At 38.7% G+C, this 15866-nt stretch overlaps 1 protein-coding gene across 4 annotated transcripts in view; it reads left to right on the top strand.

Moving 5' to 3' along the window:
* The window catches only part of Ror (Tyrosine-protein kinase transmembrane receptor Ror), a 235420-nt gene that overhangs the window by 164372 nt on the left and 55182 nt on the right, over nt 1-15866 (top strand). For all 4 annotated transcript variants that reach the window (XR_010889984.1, XM_012368899.2, XM_067354184.1 and 1 more), the window contains one exon: nt 12107-12200. Coding sequence is in view for 2 of the 4 variants with exons in the window: in XM_012368899.2 (XP_012224322.2) it covers nt 12107-12200 (94 nt within the window). In the remaining 2 variants the exon portion in view is untranslated. The remainder of the gene's footprint in view (nt 1-12106; nt 12201-15866) is intronic.

Below are 15866 nucleotides of genomic sequence, written 5' to 3'. Positions count from 1 at the left end.
GATCAGCGTACCTTTCGATCCACGCCGTATAACGTTTTAGTAACAAAGTGAAACTTACTGAGGTATAATCGCGGGTTAATTTAATTATGGAGAAATTTTAGTTATTTTAGATCGCACACTTTGTACACGGCCCTTCTCCGTCGACGCAAAACAATTCGAGTTTCAATTGTTTTTAGCGGGAAGTAATGATTAAAGTGAACACTGCTTTTTTTTCTCCCCCCCCCCCCCCCGGAGAACGGAAGACAGAAACTCGCGACGGGAATACATTTCGTCGAGAAGATACGTTTTCCGCTCGCGATATCGCCCGTGGGATTTTCCTTCAGAATCGTTGCTGACGCCGCTCTTTTCCCTCCCGAATCTCTTTCGCGGCAGTCGCGGCACGCAACGTGCGCGCGTAAGGAACCGCATACCAAAGCGCATCCACCACGGTGACTTTGACGCGTGCATAAATCCAGAAGGACGTCCCGAGCGAGAGCATTGTGAGGCTTGTCAGACGCTTCTCTCGCGCCTTCTTTAGAAACGCCATTTCTCTGCGTCATGCGTTCCTCGTCTCCGCGATGCACCATTCGCCTCCCCCTCCCCCCCCCCCCCCCCGACCCCCTCCCCACGGCCCCCGTCCCCCCTCCCTCTTCTCGCTGGCACTTCTGATCTCATTATGCCTAAGCGCAGAACTGCTGAACGGTACAATAAGTCTTTCATCCGTTGCGCTGTTGGACTCTGGAATAATCTCACGAATAAACTTCGCAATTTGCTCTTTGTTGAAACGTTTAACGGAACTTACATGGGACGTCATTCAGAGCACGCGTCGAACAATAGAAAACATAATCCTGCAAATTGTGCAAATTTCGCGTTCGAGAATAGTGTTCCACATCTTATTGAGCAGGTGATTTCTATAGTGTCCAATGTGAGAGAGAGAGAAAGAGAGAATTCCAATAATATATAGAATTATAAAATATTTATATATAATGTAAATTTTCTATATTATTTACACTCTTCTTTCTTTCACATAAATATTGTATGGTGGAAACTGGTTGCACATCATGTCAGACGCATCTAATATATTCCAAAAAGCATTTAAATAACAAAGTTACGTGTGAATATTTCGAGGGGGCTTAAAAAAATTGAATTTCTGGTTCAAAATTACCATAATTTTTTCAGGAAAGTGCGTTATGGAAGTCTCCGTTCAACTCACTGACAGCTTATTGTTCCTTGAAAGTTTCGTCAATAAGGCGGCGCTGCTTAATTGAACCTTTCTCACCTTTATTGAGAAAGCCCAGGAGGGCGCAAACTCCTAACACGGCGCTCATGGCCGGGAATTAAGTTTTCCAAAAGACCTCGCGCGACCCTCGCGATTATACGGCGCGGAATACGATCGGCCCTTCACAAGGGGGGGGGGGGGACTCGCGCTCCCCAAGGTGTGAAATTTTTAAGTCGCGCCGTGCTGGGGACCCGGCAAGTCTCGCGCTTGAATGGCGTGTTTTCGGGCCGGCGCGACGAGGCCGGGCCGAGCCGTTCGTACGAAGGTCGTATTTTGACACCGCTGACAGCGGGTCCTTATTCTCATGGTAATCCCGCGCGTACGACGCTCCTTTTCAGGAGCCCGTTTCCCGCCGCGTCGCTTGTCCTTGAGGCGGCTCGAAGGGTCTCCCGAGGATTCTACTGACTTTTAACCGACGTCTCATAACGAATCGTTAACCAGCGAGCGTTGCGAAAGATCATATAGTTGCTCGGATGTGATATCGTAAATTTTCAGAACGCCAAAGTCGATCGCGAACGGAGGTTTTCATAAAATATATATGTATAAATATCCTTTTGCACACTCCGCGAATTCTAAAGAAATCTCTTTCTGTATAAGAAATTACTCAATCTTTATATTGAAGAGAAAAAGCACGAAAACTTGCGAGGCAACACTGTGCGAGCTGTATAGGCAAAAAGTAATTTCTTAGTCCGGATCGATAACCGTATCTAATACGTGACGTCATCTGGACGCCAGGACGAAAATGCACGAAACCGGTCGAGTGCCGTATGCGAATTTGCCGGATCAGCGGTTCTCCAGTGTAATCGTGCATGAGTTTACCTGGTCGATAGGTAATTTTTCCTATCGCGAGCGAGAAACGAGAGATAAAATATATTCTTTCTTTAAAATTTTAAAAAATTAGCGATAATCAAGCACACAATTATTTCTATTACGATCAAGCGAAATGAATTTCTTTGATCATCGTGTCTTACAATAATGTTATCCTTTTGAATCTAAAGATAATTTATAGAGAACAGTGCATTGATATAATCTACTGTGCAGCAATTAACTGCGAATTTCTTTGATTTCGAAATCCTTTGTGCAAATATCTGCCTTAATTCTTTTAGCTTTGCCTTTATAATCTTCTGCGCTAACACAATTCGAAGGTACAATACATGTTTAGCAAAGACATGACTGATGATAAAAAGGCATTGAATCCCCAGTAGCCATTGTAACTCAAGCTCTCACGTATCCAAATATATTCGTTTTCCCAGTCATGATTCGCCATAAGGGCGGTCAAAGCGTTAAATGATATAAACGAATCGTCGAACGTCACAATGGACGTCCGTAACTTCGCCGATATTTCACGGTTGCACAATCGACCCGAGTGCCGCCGAAGTCTTTTTATTTTGATAGTTGGCACAACCACGTCGCCGCAAAGGTCGACGAGAGAAAAGGGAAGAGGGTGCCATTTTCGATTATTACGGGACATCACAATGGCGAAGGGGAGGATGTTGGCGCGGTCTAGCCGGCCTTTCGCTCCACGGTATTTACGGGTTCTCGCATAGTGAGTGCGTTAGAAGCCGGAAGCATCCCGCAGGCAATGGCGTAGGTAGAAATTATTCAACATTATTTCAACGATTTATTTCTAATTTGCTTAATTAAAAATTGCAGTGTAAATTTCATACTTGTAATCGGAGAACATTTTTTTTTTAAACCAAGCGCGTAGTATCAAGATTCTCTCGCACTTCCGCGGCGACGCGATAAGCCATTTTAACACGCGTATAATCAATCATACATTTTCCACTCTGTTGTGTGCAAATCCGCAGTATATTCTTAAGCAGTTTAAGCATGCGATCCGCAAGAAATTAATTATCCCTCATGTCATCGATCACAAAGTTAATTCTGTCATTGAGAACTCAAATTCTTCGCGATGTCTTATTTCCCGCAGATCTGACACTTAATTTTTTAGGAATTTTTTAGGAAGAATGAAAGTGGGATAAAGAGCTAGCCCAGTATATGCCGAGGCGTGCGCTCGGTTATCGCGTGGCATTTCCCTTTGGCGGTCGTGGCAAAATTAAATTTTCCAAAGACGAGGCGTCCGCCCGCCAGTTACATAAGACCCGCGAGCGCATTCAGCGTGAAATTATTTGGGCAGCGTCAACGCGAAATGAAACTTTAATGTGAATCTACGCGAACTGCCGCAATGGCGATGAGCTTTAAAAAAGCGGTGCGCCAAGCGTTTTAAAGCTGCTCGCAGCGGCCGACGGCCACATCGCGGCACTGATTTATCGCCCTCTTCCGATTTCTTTTGTGCCACACGCGAACAACGTGCGGCACGTACCGGTTTTACGAATGCTTTGATTTTTCTACGATCGCGGATTACACGATCGTGTCTCGTTACGCGAAATACGGGATTCCCGTCTCGCGCGATGTATCTATTGAATTGTACTTTATTTGATTCACGTTTGTCACATGGAGAATTAAACATATTTGAATCAAAATTGAAAGCATTTTTTTAAATCTTTTAAAAAATATTTTGCAATATTTTTCTATGACTGTCTTCAATAATTTTCAATTTTTCATAATTAATACGCGTGTGTATACGATTACACAAATGATAATATCAAATTGTGCATAGAGAACCCGAAGCAAAATTAATTTAATTTAATTTTTAATAATGCTATTCATTTTGATAATCAAAATTATTACAAAAATGCCGTCTCTCGTGCAAATGGTGGTGAAAACAATCATAGCCATACGGAGTTCTAGAATTTCAATGTACGATGTATCATCTTTTTACTTGGTCAAAAAGTTCGGAGGTAACCAAAGTGGATTTAACTCAAGTGACTGTGTATGGAATAGAATGGTCGAAGTTGGTCAAGAATCGCTTTAGAGAACTGTCCACGGCAGAGCCCGCGGCAAAACGGGGTTTGAAGGCTTCTACATGAGGATCCATCGGGCACAGAGAGAGAACGCGGCTTAAAGTGGTTGTGGCGGACAACCCGGTAAACTTTGAGTCAATTCACTGTTGCGGCTTCCTTCACCGCTTTAAACCGGGTTTTCCCCCGGCAGGGAACGTTTCTCTTGAGTATCTAATCGCCAAGTACTACACAACGAAAGTTGCTAGCGGCGGCGGGAGCGCCGACCGACCAATGGGCGCCGAAAACTGCCATCCGTAAATTAACAAACGCGATTTTGTACTCAGTACTTTTCGTTGAAATCGGATCTACGGCATAAAAGTTCTACGCAGCTTTTCATTCAGCTAAGTCTTTAATAACACAAGTTTCTCTTACTATTTATATAAATATTTCGATATTCTGAATACGTTTTACAATACAGATCTCACAGAGCTTTTCGATTACATATCTTTTCGTGTTGATATTGAATTAATTTTATTATATTACAATTGATAATGTATAATTTACTGATTTTGCCGTTAGGCTCTCATACATCAAAATGCAATTTGCGTTTTAATTGTTAAATGCAGCTATTGTGTATTACTAAATTAAAGGTATGTTTAAATGACGCAAGCTGCAGAACACAAAAGAGAGAATAAAAGACAATTGAAACATATAAAATTACGAAAAGTATTAAATTACGATATTAACATCTGAATGTAATTCATATCGCACTCGCAAAAAAATATTCTCCAAAAAAATATATCGGGTAATTAAAAAAATTTATGCAGTTTTTTATATTAAATTTAATACGGTACATTTAAAATGTACGCGTTTTGTAAAAAAATATCCTAATTAAAAGTACCTTTTATTCTTCATTCGAGAACTCCAATGGATAATTATATGCGTAACACGTGTATCTATTCATATGGAACAGTCGATGAAAACTCCTAAAGAAAATACTGCAATATGCATATCGAAACCGCATCAAATGCGATACATTAACGCGCTTAAAGGGTTAACAGGGGAGTGCATGTAATTTACAGTGATTACGTTCCGCGCATAACGCGGATCGCGCCTGGGGCGCATATTTAACGCGCTAATAGCCACGGCCGAAAGCCCGCGCGGTCGGGGCGGGGTCGTCGGTGTTTTAAATAATCTCAATCGGTCACACGTTTCGTCACGGTACAGCCGCACTAGAAATATATTTTTATGAATGATAAACACGACCTACGTTCGTACGATTAGAAAATACGCCTCGCGATCATTACACACGGACTATTCTCACTATCTTTTTCTACGAGACGCTAAGAAATCTATTTGCAATTTTTTAAGCTTCTGAAGAAAATAGGAAAATTATTTTATCATAATTTTTTATTAGCTTCCTATACATTAAGCTTTACAAGATACTATTCAGAGTAAAGCAACCATAAAAGAAATTTCCGCGTAAAGTTGGCAGAAAAAAATATTCTGTGCTCAGACCGTTCCGTATAAAAAATTCTAGAAGCACGCGAGATTTTCATGGGGTCGTCGATTTTTTTTGGACCATTTAAATGCAAAGCCCGTACTGCGAATACCCCTTAAATTAAAAGGGTATCGTATTTTCTCGCAGGGTTGAATAGGATCGTCCCTTTTTCATCTCTTTTAAAATGTTGGTTCTTCCGGCTATTTACTGGCCATGCAAGAAATTTTTCATCCTTTTTCTGTTTTCTGACATAATTACGTGCATATTGTTCAGCTACAACTACCAATTAACATTCAAAATTATCGCAGTAATTAAGACGCATTATGCAATACGTCCGGAAAAAGCATCGGTGAAAATGATTCGTAGTCGTCAGGGTGAAGGGTTTCCAAGGACACACACGGTGAATGCATAGAGCTGGCGCCGTCAGATTGTACACGGCGTTCTCGAAACACGCGACAATTATGCGCCGGCACCATAATTTTCCATCCGTCGCGGAACACGCAAAAAGTCGACGCGCGCGCACCAATGAATCCCAAATGTCGACTAATTATCGTCGTGTCGGAATTAACCACGTCATGTCAAGGCGCCCGCGGCTATGTGTGGGCGAGGTTTTGTTTAAAGCTGTACCCCGAATGCATAATGACGGCTCGGTGATGTGCCGCTGGTGGGATGCCAATGTTGCGAGCGCGCGGCGTGCGCGTGTCAGTCTGGTTCTGACACACACGGCCCGACCCGCTTTGTTTCACGCCAGCCAGCCGTCTAGGAGAAATTGAAATTTCGTTTAGACACCGCGCCCGGGAGAGCAATGTCCTGATGATGTATGGTGGTTGATTAACCTCACCACTCAACACGCACTTGGAAAGTTACAACAATAACACCAGCCAACCTGTCTTTCGCGTGTGAATTGGGAAATCTAATCTTCAAAGTTGCCTAACGGATTGAAATATCCAGTTCTGCTCCTGCACTGTTTCAGACCACAAATTTACAGAAACCTTTTTTTTTTTTTTTTTTTTTTTGTAGAGCAGGTGTGTTAAACGGAACAAAAAATTTACCGCAGATTTTACGCTATAACAAAATATGTTCGTTGTTACAGAGATAGCAGAGATTTGTTACACGAATACTAATTTCTTGAACTGTTGTTAAAGGAATGTAGATCCTAAATTTTTCAAAGACCGTTGATAAAGTTTGTAGAAAATTCTCATCAACACGCCGTATGTGCCGTGTCTCACGCTTTATGATTCTACTGAAATTGTATTCTTAGGTTTCCACGGCTTTCCGGGAAAGGTTAGGGAAAAAGCACGGGAAAAGCGTACGGGGACTACAATGGCGTTCGATTTTATTGGTCTTCTCCCACGAGTGGCGTATGCACGTGTTCTCACACGTGGGCCACGCACATATGCACCCAAGGTCCCTCTCTTTTTCCATGCGAGAGACACATACTACGTAACCAGACACTTGCCTCGAATGGTTTCCGCATAGTGCACATAGATTGTGCAGTTATATCGTCGTACTGGCGACAGCAGATCAGTGAGAAACAACGAGGCGCACTTCTACGCCGCGTATCGGAATTTCGCAATTGCTTCGGCGGATGTCTGAAATATTCATACCGGAAAGCTATAACTTTAAAAAAAAGCAGATAGTGTTTTTCGAAGGTAATATTTTCATTCTTTGAGATCCGAATTAATTTCGACGAATAATTCAACGTTTTTGCCTTTGCTTTAATAATGGCAAATTAAAAAAATGAATGTAACAATCAATTTTCATTATTTAAGAAATTTTATAAAGATTAGAAAAATATAGTTCGCTGGATTGTCGCGTGATGTCGCGTTCGACACAGAAGCGCGATGGGTTTAATAAGAAAGATACAAATTATAATTTCTTAAATAAGTTTAGGAAGAGAGCAAAGGGAGAGAATCTGTATTTTGAAAATAAGTTTATTTTTTTGCCCTCAATATGAAATTCCAACAATAATACGAAATTGTTCGAACGTATAGCAGCTTGATCCCCGGATACGGAGTTAAACGATAAAAAAGTATGGGCGCAATTCTCGGTCCGATATTGTTTTATGCAGCGCAGCGGTGCTTCCATAAATTGCGCGGCCGCAGCCGTGCTGTAATTAAAAAAAGCATATCCCTGCGATTCGCTAGGGTCGATTCGTATGCACCGACACGGAAAATATTCGCACGCGACACCGGGCGAATATTCACCGAAATTAGAAGTCGTTAAAGGATATAGAGTTTCGGGGGTCGCATTCGGTCACCCGTGAAATTTAACTTACAATTCAAACTGGCCGTATTATGAGAATCCATTTAGTCCGCTTTTACCGGCATGATACGGTGTCATTATCAAGCGTATGTATATTGTGAAATTGAAATGGTTTATTTAATTCCATAGTGATAAAATTGACGTAACGGGCAAAAATGTTAATAAAGTGCTGTGACATTTTGCGGAAGAAAGAGCAATGTTTGAATAATTTTATTTTTCTCCGCGATATTCAGGTGGTTTCAATCGTGCCGTTTCAATTTCGAATTGCGATATTGCCGCAATAACAATAAATATAAAGATCAAAAGAAAAATATTGAGGGAAATATATCTGGATTTCACTCACATAAATGCACATTTTCGCCATGATCGCAGTGAATGCATTAAAATGTCAAATTTTGCGGTGTTTTACACCGCACGGTAGAGTAAATCGCATCGTATTTATGATATGACCGAACCGGTAATTCGAAGTGAAACAGCGTTGACAACATCTGCCAACTCTCGTACACATGATGTAAACATAAAACGCACGTGCGGATACGCGAAATATCGGAATCCCGGTGAATTGTACATTTCCGTCAATCTGTCGGGCCTCGCCGAATGTATCGGCTAATGTTGCGCGTCACTAACGTTTACCGAAATCCAGAACCATAACAACGCGCATAGAAGTTTGCGTATAATTCTATTTAGGAAAACATCACGTTTCGAACATTTTCAATATTTAATCGCATTTCATTGAAATAACGACAATGTGATTATATTAAATAAAACTCTCCATAAAAACATTTGTAAAATAACTAAATGATACATAACACAATTATTTTAATGGTTAAATTACATTCTTTGCAATTGTATTTATGATAAACAAACAGTTCTCTGTATAAATATTTGCGACAATGTCTGGCGCAATTTCTCCTTTTTTCATGACAAATTTTATACGACAGATTTTTTTTTTTTCCAGGTAATTTCATTTCCGATATTTTTCTTACGATTTCTGCTGACATCCGCGCAGATAAAATTAGTAACCGGTCATCGCCCACCATTTTTACGGCGCGTACCAACACGTAGAATTGTTACATAGGGTATGTTCATGACAAGGATCCGAGATTACCACCTTTACGAGTCCTAGGAGGCCGCTTCTGTCGGGGACAGCCAGCGGCGGGATTAGCCACTCTCCTCGTTGTCCCGCGGTACTACTTTCAAATTAGACGGAACACCACGGTGGAAGAGAGCACGAGCGAGCAAAAGAACGCAAGAGGGGGCCTTTCTGCGGTCGCAATTTCGCGGCGACAATTACGTGGCGGCAACGAAACGGTCGCTCAACGCGCTGTAATACCGCTGCAGCGCGGATAGCTAGTGAGATTAAACCGCGGCTTACTTAACTAGAGTGTCCGTCTGAGAAAGATTTTCGAAATTCTAATGTACTTCTCGCAACTTTGTTACTATTTTTGATCAAATTCCGGGATCTCCATTAACTACACGTGGAAACATCGAATATAATTTTATTGAATCACCTCTGTGAGGGATTCTATATCTCATAAATAATTGTGCGATTTTATTTTATTTTATTTTATTAAGCAATTAAACGAACGTGAAATGAAACTGTTTCTAGCGTCTCGCACTGTTTGTTTTGACATACAAAAATTTCCATGTTACAATGAAAATTTAATATATTTTCAATATTTCCATTGTCCATTTCCATTAATATTGTCGGTAAAATGTGAATAATTCCACGTTTGGTATTAAAAATCCACATGCGTAAAAATGAACAAAGAGAAAGCACATAAATCCTTTCACAAATACTTTTGTTTACCACAAGTGCTTGATTTATAGAGCGCTTCGCCCGTGATTGCGCCATCGAAAAATCTGTATCAATATATCGCGCGCGCATCTCCTACATATTTTACATGTTAAAAACGTCACATGTCTTTGTCAATCAATATTACAATCCCGATATCGAGATGGAGATCCGCACTGCACGCCGATCGGTATTTGTTATATACTGCTCGCGCTTTTATTTTACAACGGGCAGAGATTTTTTCGTATTTATTTTGAGTGGATTTTTTATCGTACACTCGCCAAAAAACTCGCGGCGCGGACAAAATTCGAAGTTAAACGTCACTTTACAATCCAAGCGGGGCGCATCGCAGATACACGGTGAATGAAATTCGTATTTTTCCCGTATCAATATTTGCAAAACTTCTCTGTATCCGATCAAAATCCCAGCGTCGCAGGCTATCAACGATAAAGCACGTTCGGGGGGCAACTGGCAAAAAATATTTTATCGTCGTTCCAGCGTGATGGACTATAATCAAATCGATCGCTCGCTGCAACAAGGTTGCAACTCAAAAAATAAATTTTTTTAAAGTGCCCGGTTGATGGATGGAGCATACATATTTCTTGCTAATAAAACGAAGTTACATGTCAAATAGAATCAATTGAAAAAAAATCATTCTAACACAGATTCATATTTTATATCTTAGGACGGCATATTTATTGAAAAATGTTTCACAAAACTTTATTTATTTTTTTTAAATCGAGATATTGTTTATTTTTTTAGCTCTATATTTTGAAAAAATTAATCTCTTTTTTATCTATAAAAATCTATTTTGCAATAAGCTATCAATGTGTAATGCGCGTGGTGGATAAATTGGATTAGTCAATAGATTGAAAGGCGATGCACGTGGAAGGGTGGGAGTTTAAATTTGTTCTTGGCACTTGCTCAGCTGACGTTGCTGGAGATAGTGCAAGAGTGGATAATTTACCTGATTATTTAATAGCCTTTTGGCTACGGCTACGAGCTATGAACGTTTATAGCACGCATACTGTGAGACGGCGCGACGTGCGCGCGACGTTGCCAACTTTTATGAATGGAATTATGATATAACGTCGACACGGAATTGTGCTATTTTGGAATCACGTTACAATACACTGTAAGCACTCAAAGTAGCAAGTGGTAAAAGCAATACTCATGTGTGCGTACAGTAATTTGATTATTAACTGATAAATATATGATTTGTTACATAAAATTGTACAAGAAATTAAATCTGATGAGAATAAATAAAAAGTAGTGAAGAAAGGAGAAAACATTTGAGAAAAATTAAGTTTCTCATATTTATAACATTAAATTTACTTATACGCAAAATATCTTTTACATTTGTTCTTTTTAGAAAATAAAATGTCACCATATTTGTACGTTTCCCACGAGCTTTTACGACAGGAACATAATTATGGCATTCGTAAATATGGTAGTTTTGATATTATTTGCGCAGCTCTTCAATTATATATTATGGTCAACATCGTGCCTCGTGCCGTACCATACACGTCCCAGAATGGGATTCCATATTAAACCTTTCACCGGCGGATTACTCATTACCGCGCTAACAACCTCGAGAGCGTGCCAACCTTAATCACGATTCACAAATTAATCTCGCAGCACCGCCGACCGACGGTATCGTTTGTTGACGGCACCGTCTAGTCAAATATATTACTAGTTAGGATCCGGAAGACGTGTGAGTAAGTTATGATTGTGTGCACGGAGATTACCCCTCCGACTTCAGCAAATATATATCCGTTGTACTGGTTGTAATTTAATCGGTGGAATGTCGAGAATTCGACGCGTTAACCCTCGCAAATCTCTTCTGAGAATGAAAAAATGGCCGGAAAAATGATTGAAGTCGACGTAAAATGATGGTAAAAAATGAAAATATTATTACTGGAATTCGTATGTAATTTATATTGAAAGAGTTAATTTTGTGTGCGCTGAAAATCATCGTCTCATAAGTATATAAGAAAAAAATAATATATAAAATAAGCATTGTAACATTAAATAATAACAGGGTAAAAAATGATTTTTTATGTTTCTTATACTTCATAAAATATCTGCGCTCCATAAATTGACCATCGCAATTAAAGTTTAAATATAGAAGCTGTATTAAGGTCAAATTGACCGGAAGTGTGCGTGAAGATTAATTTAATCTTTCAGCAGAGCTTAATTCACTCTCGACTTAGCATCGATATTGAATCGATAACGGTTCGTTTCACGGTGAACTCGAAGCAAAACCGTAAAATCTCATCATAAGAATGCTAATTGCTGCTAATTGCGAAATTTTTTAAAATATCGATGAAAATTTTTTCCAAGAGGTTCGATAATTCTGGCAGCACTTCCACATGGTATTTTAATAATTATAAATGTTATTATGGGCCAAGGCTTACAATTGACGAGAATGGACCTTTTTACAGGTGGAAATGGCGATGTAGAGGATTCGGAATACGACGTGCAGGACTACAGCAACGCTGAGGACTACAACGATGTTTTCGACTCGACCACTAATGGGTGAGTGTTGTATACTTGCAACCCCTATCGCCTTATCGTCTTATCGTGAGATTAAATACGGAACATATATCCGTCTAACTAGCACCGTGTTTAATTAGCAATTAAAATTACTATCGATCGCGTCCATTCGCGATGACCGAAGACTTCCTGCCTGTGTCCGGGCGAAATTGCCGAGACAAGCAAGAAAACCAACCCGGGGAGAACCCTTTTTAATTGCATTACGGTTTCGCACACACGTACACTTCCACCTTTTTGCGGGAACTCTTTATTAGTAACAATGGAAGACGAGATGAGAATACTTTGGAGTTTATTGAATCGCGTGAAAGTATGCTTTAGAATAATCGGCTTATTCAGAAGCTTGAAAAGAATGCAAGCAGACTGTTTGAAATTAATATAAACGCATACTATGCATATATTTAATTCTACTTACTTTTATTTAAATATATTATGTAAAAGATAATTGATGCGATAGCAAGTAACATTTTAAATTCATCTATAGCTTTGAAAGAGAATTAAAGAAAAATATAAGAAATTGGCAATTGTAAGCAAATTTTACTGAAGCTTCACAATATCTCTACAATAGCGATTGAAAAAGAAATATAGGTATTAGGAGTAACGACTCTTATTTCAGAAGAAAGCGCAGAAAGTTGAAATTTTTTGGTCGCGTCTTTGGCGATCCGATCGGCTTCAAACGCGGCTTCAGGTACGACAATGAAAAGGACAATAATAATGTATACCGAGGGCAATATTAGGAGGGGAACGAAAGACATTTCACAGATTCGGTTCTGTAGTATGACGGGAAACCGAGACGAGGATAGGGGGAGAGGAACCCCGCGGGGCTTAATAAGGAAGCGACTTGATTGGTTCGATTCGAAAGCTAATAATGCCACTTCCCGTGTAGGCAAGCGCTGTGGAACTGCAAAGGCTGCATGATTAAATTTGAATTCTCTGTCTCCACCCACCCGCCTTCTCGCGACTAAGCTAATTTGCGAAGGACGCGTCGATAGGAGCCAATCGAAATTCCACAGTTCAAATTTCATATCCGCGCTTTCCTCGGGCGCGGGGTCCCCGGATCTGCGAAGTCGCTTCCGACAGGTTTCTCGATATGAGTTTACAGCGGGAAAAATATATTCGAAAATTCCCATCGTAGGAATGTCCCTTCGCGCCCGAGACGTCGAGTAGAAAAGTCGCGCAATTTCCGCGTGGCGGGCCGTGCCGCGCGAATTTTCTCACCACGGGGAAATCGATATTGACGTCTCGTCGCAATAAATCAGTTTTGTCGTTACATTAGAAAATTTAATATTTGAAATCAACGTCGAGTGGGCGGAAAAAGTTGAAAATTCATCGAGAAATAAGCGCTCGAAATGTCACTTGGTGGCTCTGGGCCCATCCTTTACGTGCCAAAATGTGCCGAAAGTTTGAATATGTAATGTCTTTTTAATTTCCTGTTTCTGCTTTCGAAAAAATCTTGTGCTGTCGAATAGGAAAGTCTCGCAATTTCCACGGTTCGAGACTTCTGCAATTTTCTTTTCTCAAGAATTCGATATCGACATCCCGTCGCAATAAATCAGTTTTGTCGATGCTTTAGAAAATTGAATATCGAAATCGATATCGAGAAAAGGAAAGAGAAAATCTAAATCCCCTTTTTTTAAATTAAAATAATTTATGTTCGAATGCATATCGGATATTATTGATATTTTAACATATAAACTTGAATCAAAATTCGATACGGACACATCGTGTCCAGATATTCTAGTGCTCGGAAGTTTCAAGTAGTCGAGCAGTTCAGACAGTTCGAATCTCGAGATCGAACGTTTAGACTTTTCGAGCTGAAAGTATGTTCGAATAGTTTAAATTGTTTGAAAATTCACAGAAGTTGTTATATTTCAGAGATAAATCTTATAAAATAATTGGATATCAAACAAATCTTTCAATATATTTTAACAATATTTAATAGTCTTTAACTGTATTTTAAGCTTAATTATTTGTGATGCACAAATATCTAGGTATAATCCGTCCAAAATTGAATTCAACATTGTGTTATTGATTTCTGGTACAAATACAAATCAATATGCGGAATGTAAATTTACGGGGTTGTATATCCGACACGATAATACACTCGTCGTTATTGAAATTACACGCCATAAAATCCGCACGCGACACCTTGCTTCCAAGACAGCGTATATATCTTGAGCCGTTGAAATTTATATCTTCCTTGCGCGGAGTCGTACTCCAGAAAAATAAATTTTGGGGATCTATATAGTTATATGCACAACTATGTACAATCTTAATACCGCAGAATCTTCATTTATTCCGCGCCGATGTCCGAGTGAATTATTATCCTGAATAAAATATATAAATTTTTATAAAACGCGACGTTTATCCTATCTTAAAAAAAACATGGAAGATTTTCATTGTTGCCTTTTTTCCACGATACTGATACTGTATGGTTATCTCGAGGCACGTTGTGCATTGTTACTTTCTGCTGTCGAGCTGTTGTCATTGCGAAAGTTACATACTTTGAAAATTCATACCTTGACGAAGTAAGTAGTTAAATTATATTTAAAAGAGAAACCAAACGACGTAGATTTTTTTGCTTAAACATTAATTTTTACACATGATTTATACGGCTTGCGATTGGTATTGTTTTGTGTTTTATAGAATATATTTAAAATGTCTTTTTTGAATCTTGATACATTTCCGAATTTTTTGTTTTAATCTTTTCTGAAGTATGTCAAAGACGCAACTCTATTGCCTTAATATAAATGCTCATTCGAAATTCGGTGCGATTATTTATTTTCGAATTATTCTATATTTTACATCTTTGTAATAACTTAATCACAAGTTTAAGTAATTTTTACACATTTTTACACGTGAATAACAAGACTTGTGTTAAATAACGTTATAGTGCTACAAATTGCAAAAATAATGATGGTATAATAGATAAATAATGATGATATTATATTATTTTTTTTAAACATATAATTATAATATATAATTCTTTGTAACTAAAAAGCTAAATAGCGCGCACAGTACGCACTTGTGTCTCTAATTTAATAAAATCACTTAAGAAAAAAAAGTCCATTTCTCTATCAAAATCTATCGAAATTTATAAAAACTCTTATTTTCACTCAATATCACTCAAAAAAATGATCTTGCAATAATAGCTAAAATTTTCTAGGTGTAAAAAATTAACTAAAACAGATAAATGATTAGCAACTGTTGTGATATTGCATATGTAATTACTTAATCAGTTTAGATGACAGAAATAGAATATATATCTGTATTGTTTGTGAACTTTAAAAAAAAAGTTTCTCTAAAGCGCCTATCTATATAAGATCAATCACGTGTTAGATCATGCAATGAATAACATTTAGCAATGATACCTAAATTTTTCAGAAGCTATTGCTAGAACATTACTGCTATAAATTCTATATGTGACAAACAATGTTTTCACAGATACGAAAAATAGCGATACATTCTTGTTGCGATATCTAGAAATCTAACTACATCAGCGAAATATTTTTTTGAGTGATATTCTATTCTATTTTATTCTATATACATTATTATCCTATTCTATATACATTATTCACAAACGCCGAAATTATTTTTGTGCGCAGATAAATAACTCTGTCAAAATGCGTTTTAACAAAAATATTTAAAATA

The sequence above is a fragment of the Linepithema humile genome, chromosome 4 (assembly GCF_040581485.1).
Source record: "Linepithema humile isolate Giens D197 chromosome 4, Lhum_UNIL_v1.0, whole genome shotgun sequence".
NCBI lineage: Eukaryota > Metazoa > Arthropoda > Insecta > Hymenoptera > Formicidae > Linepithema > Linepithema humile.
The sequence above is the reverse complement of the archived record's forward strand: the minus strand, read 5'-3'. Positions and strand labels throughout refer to the sequence as shown.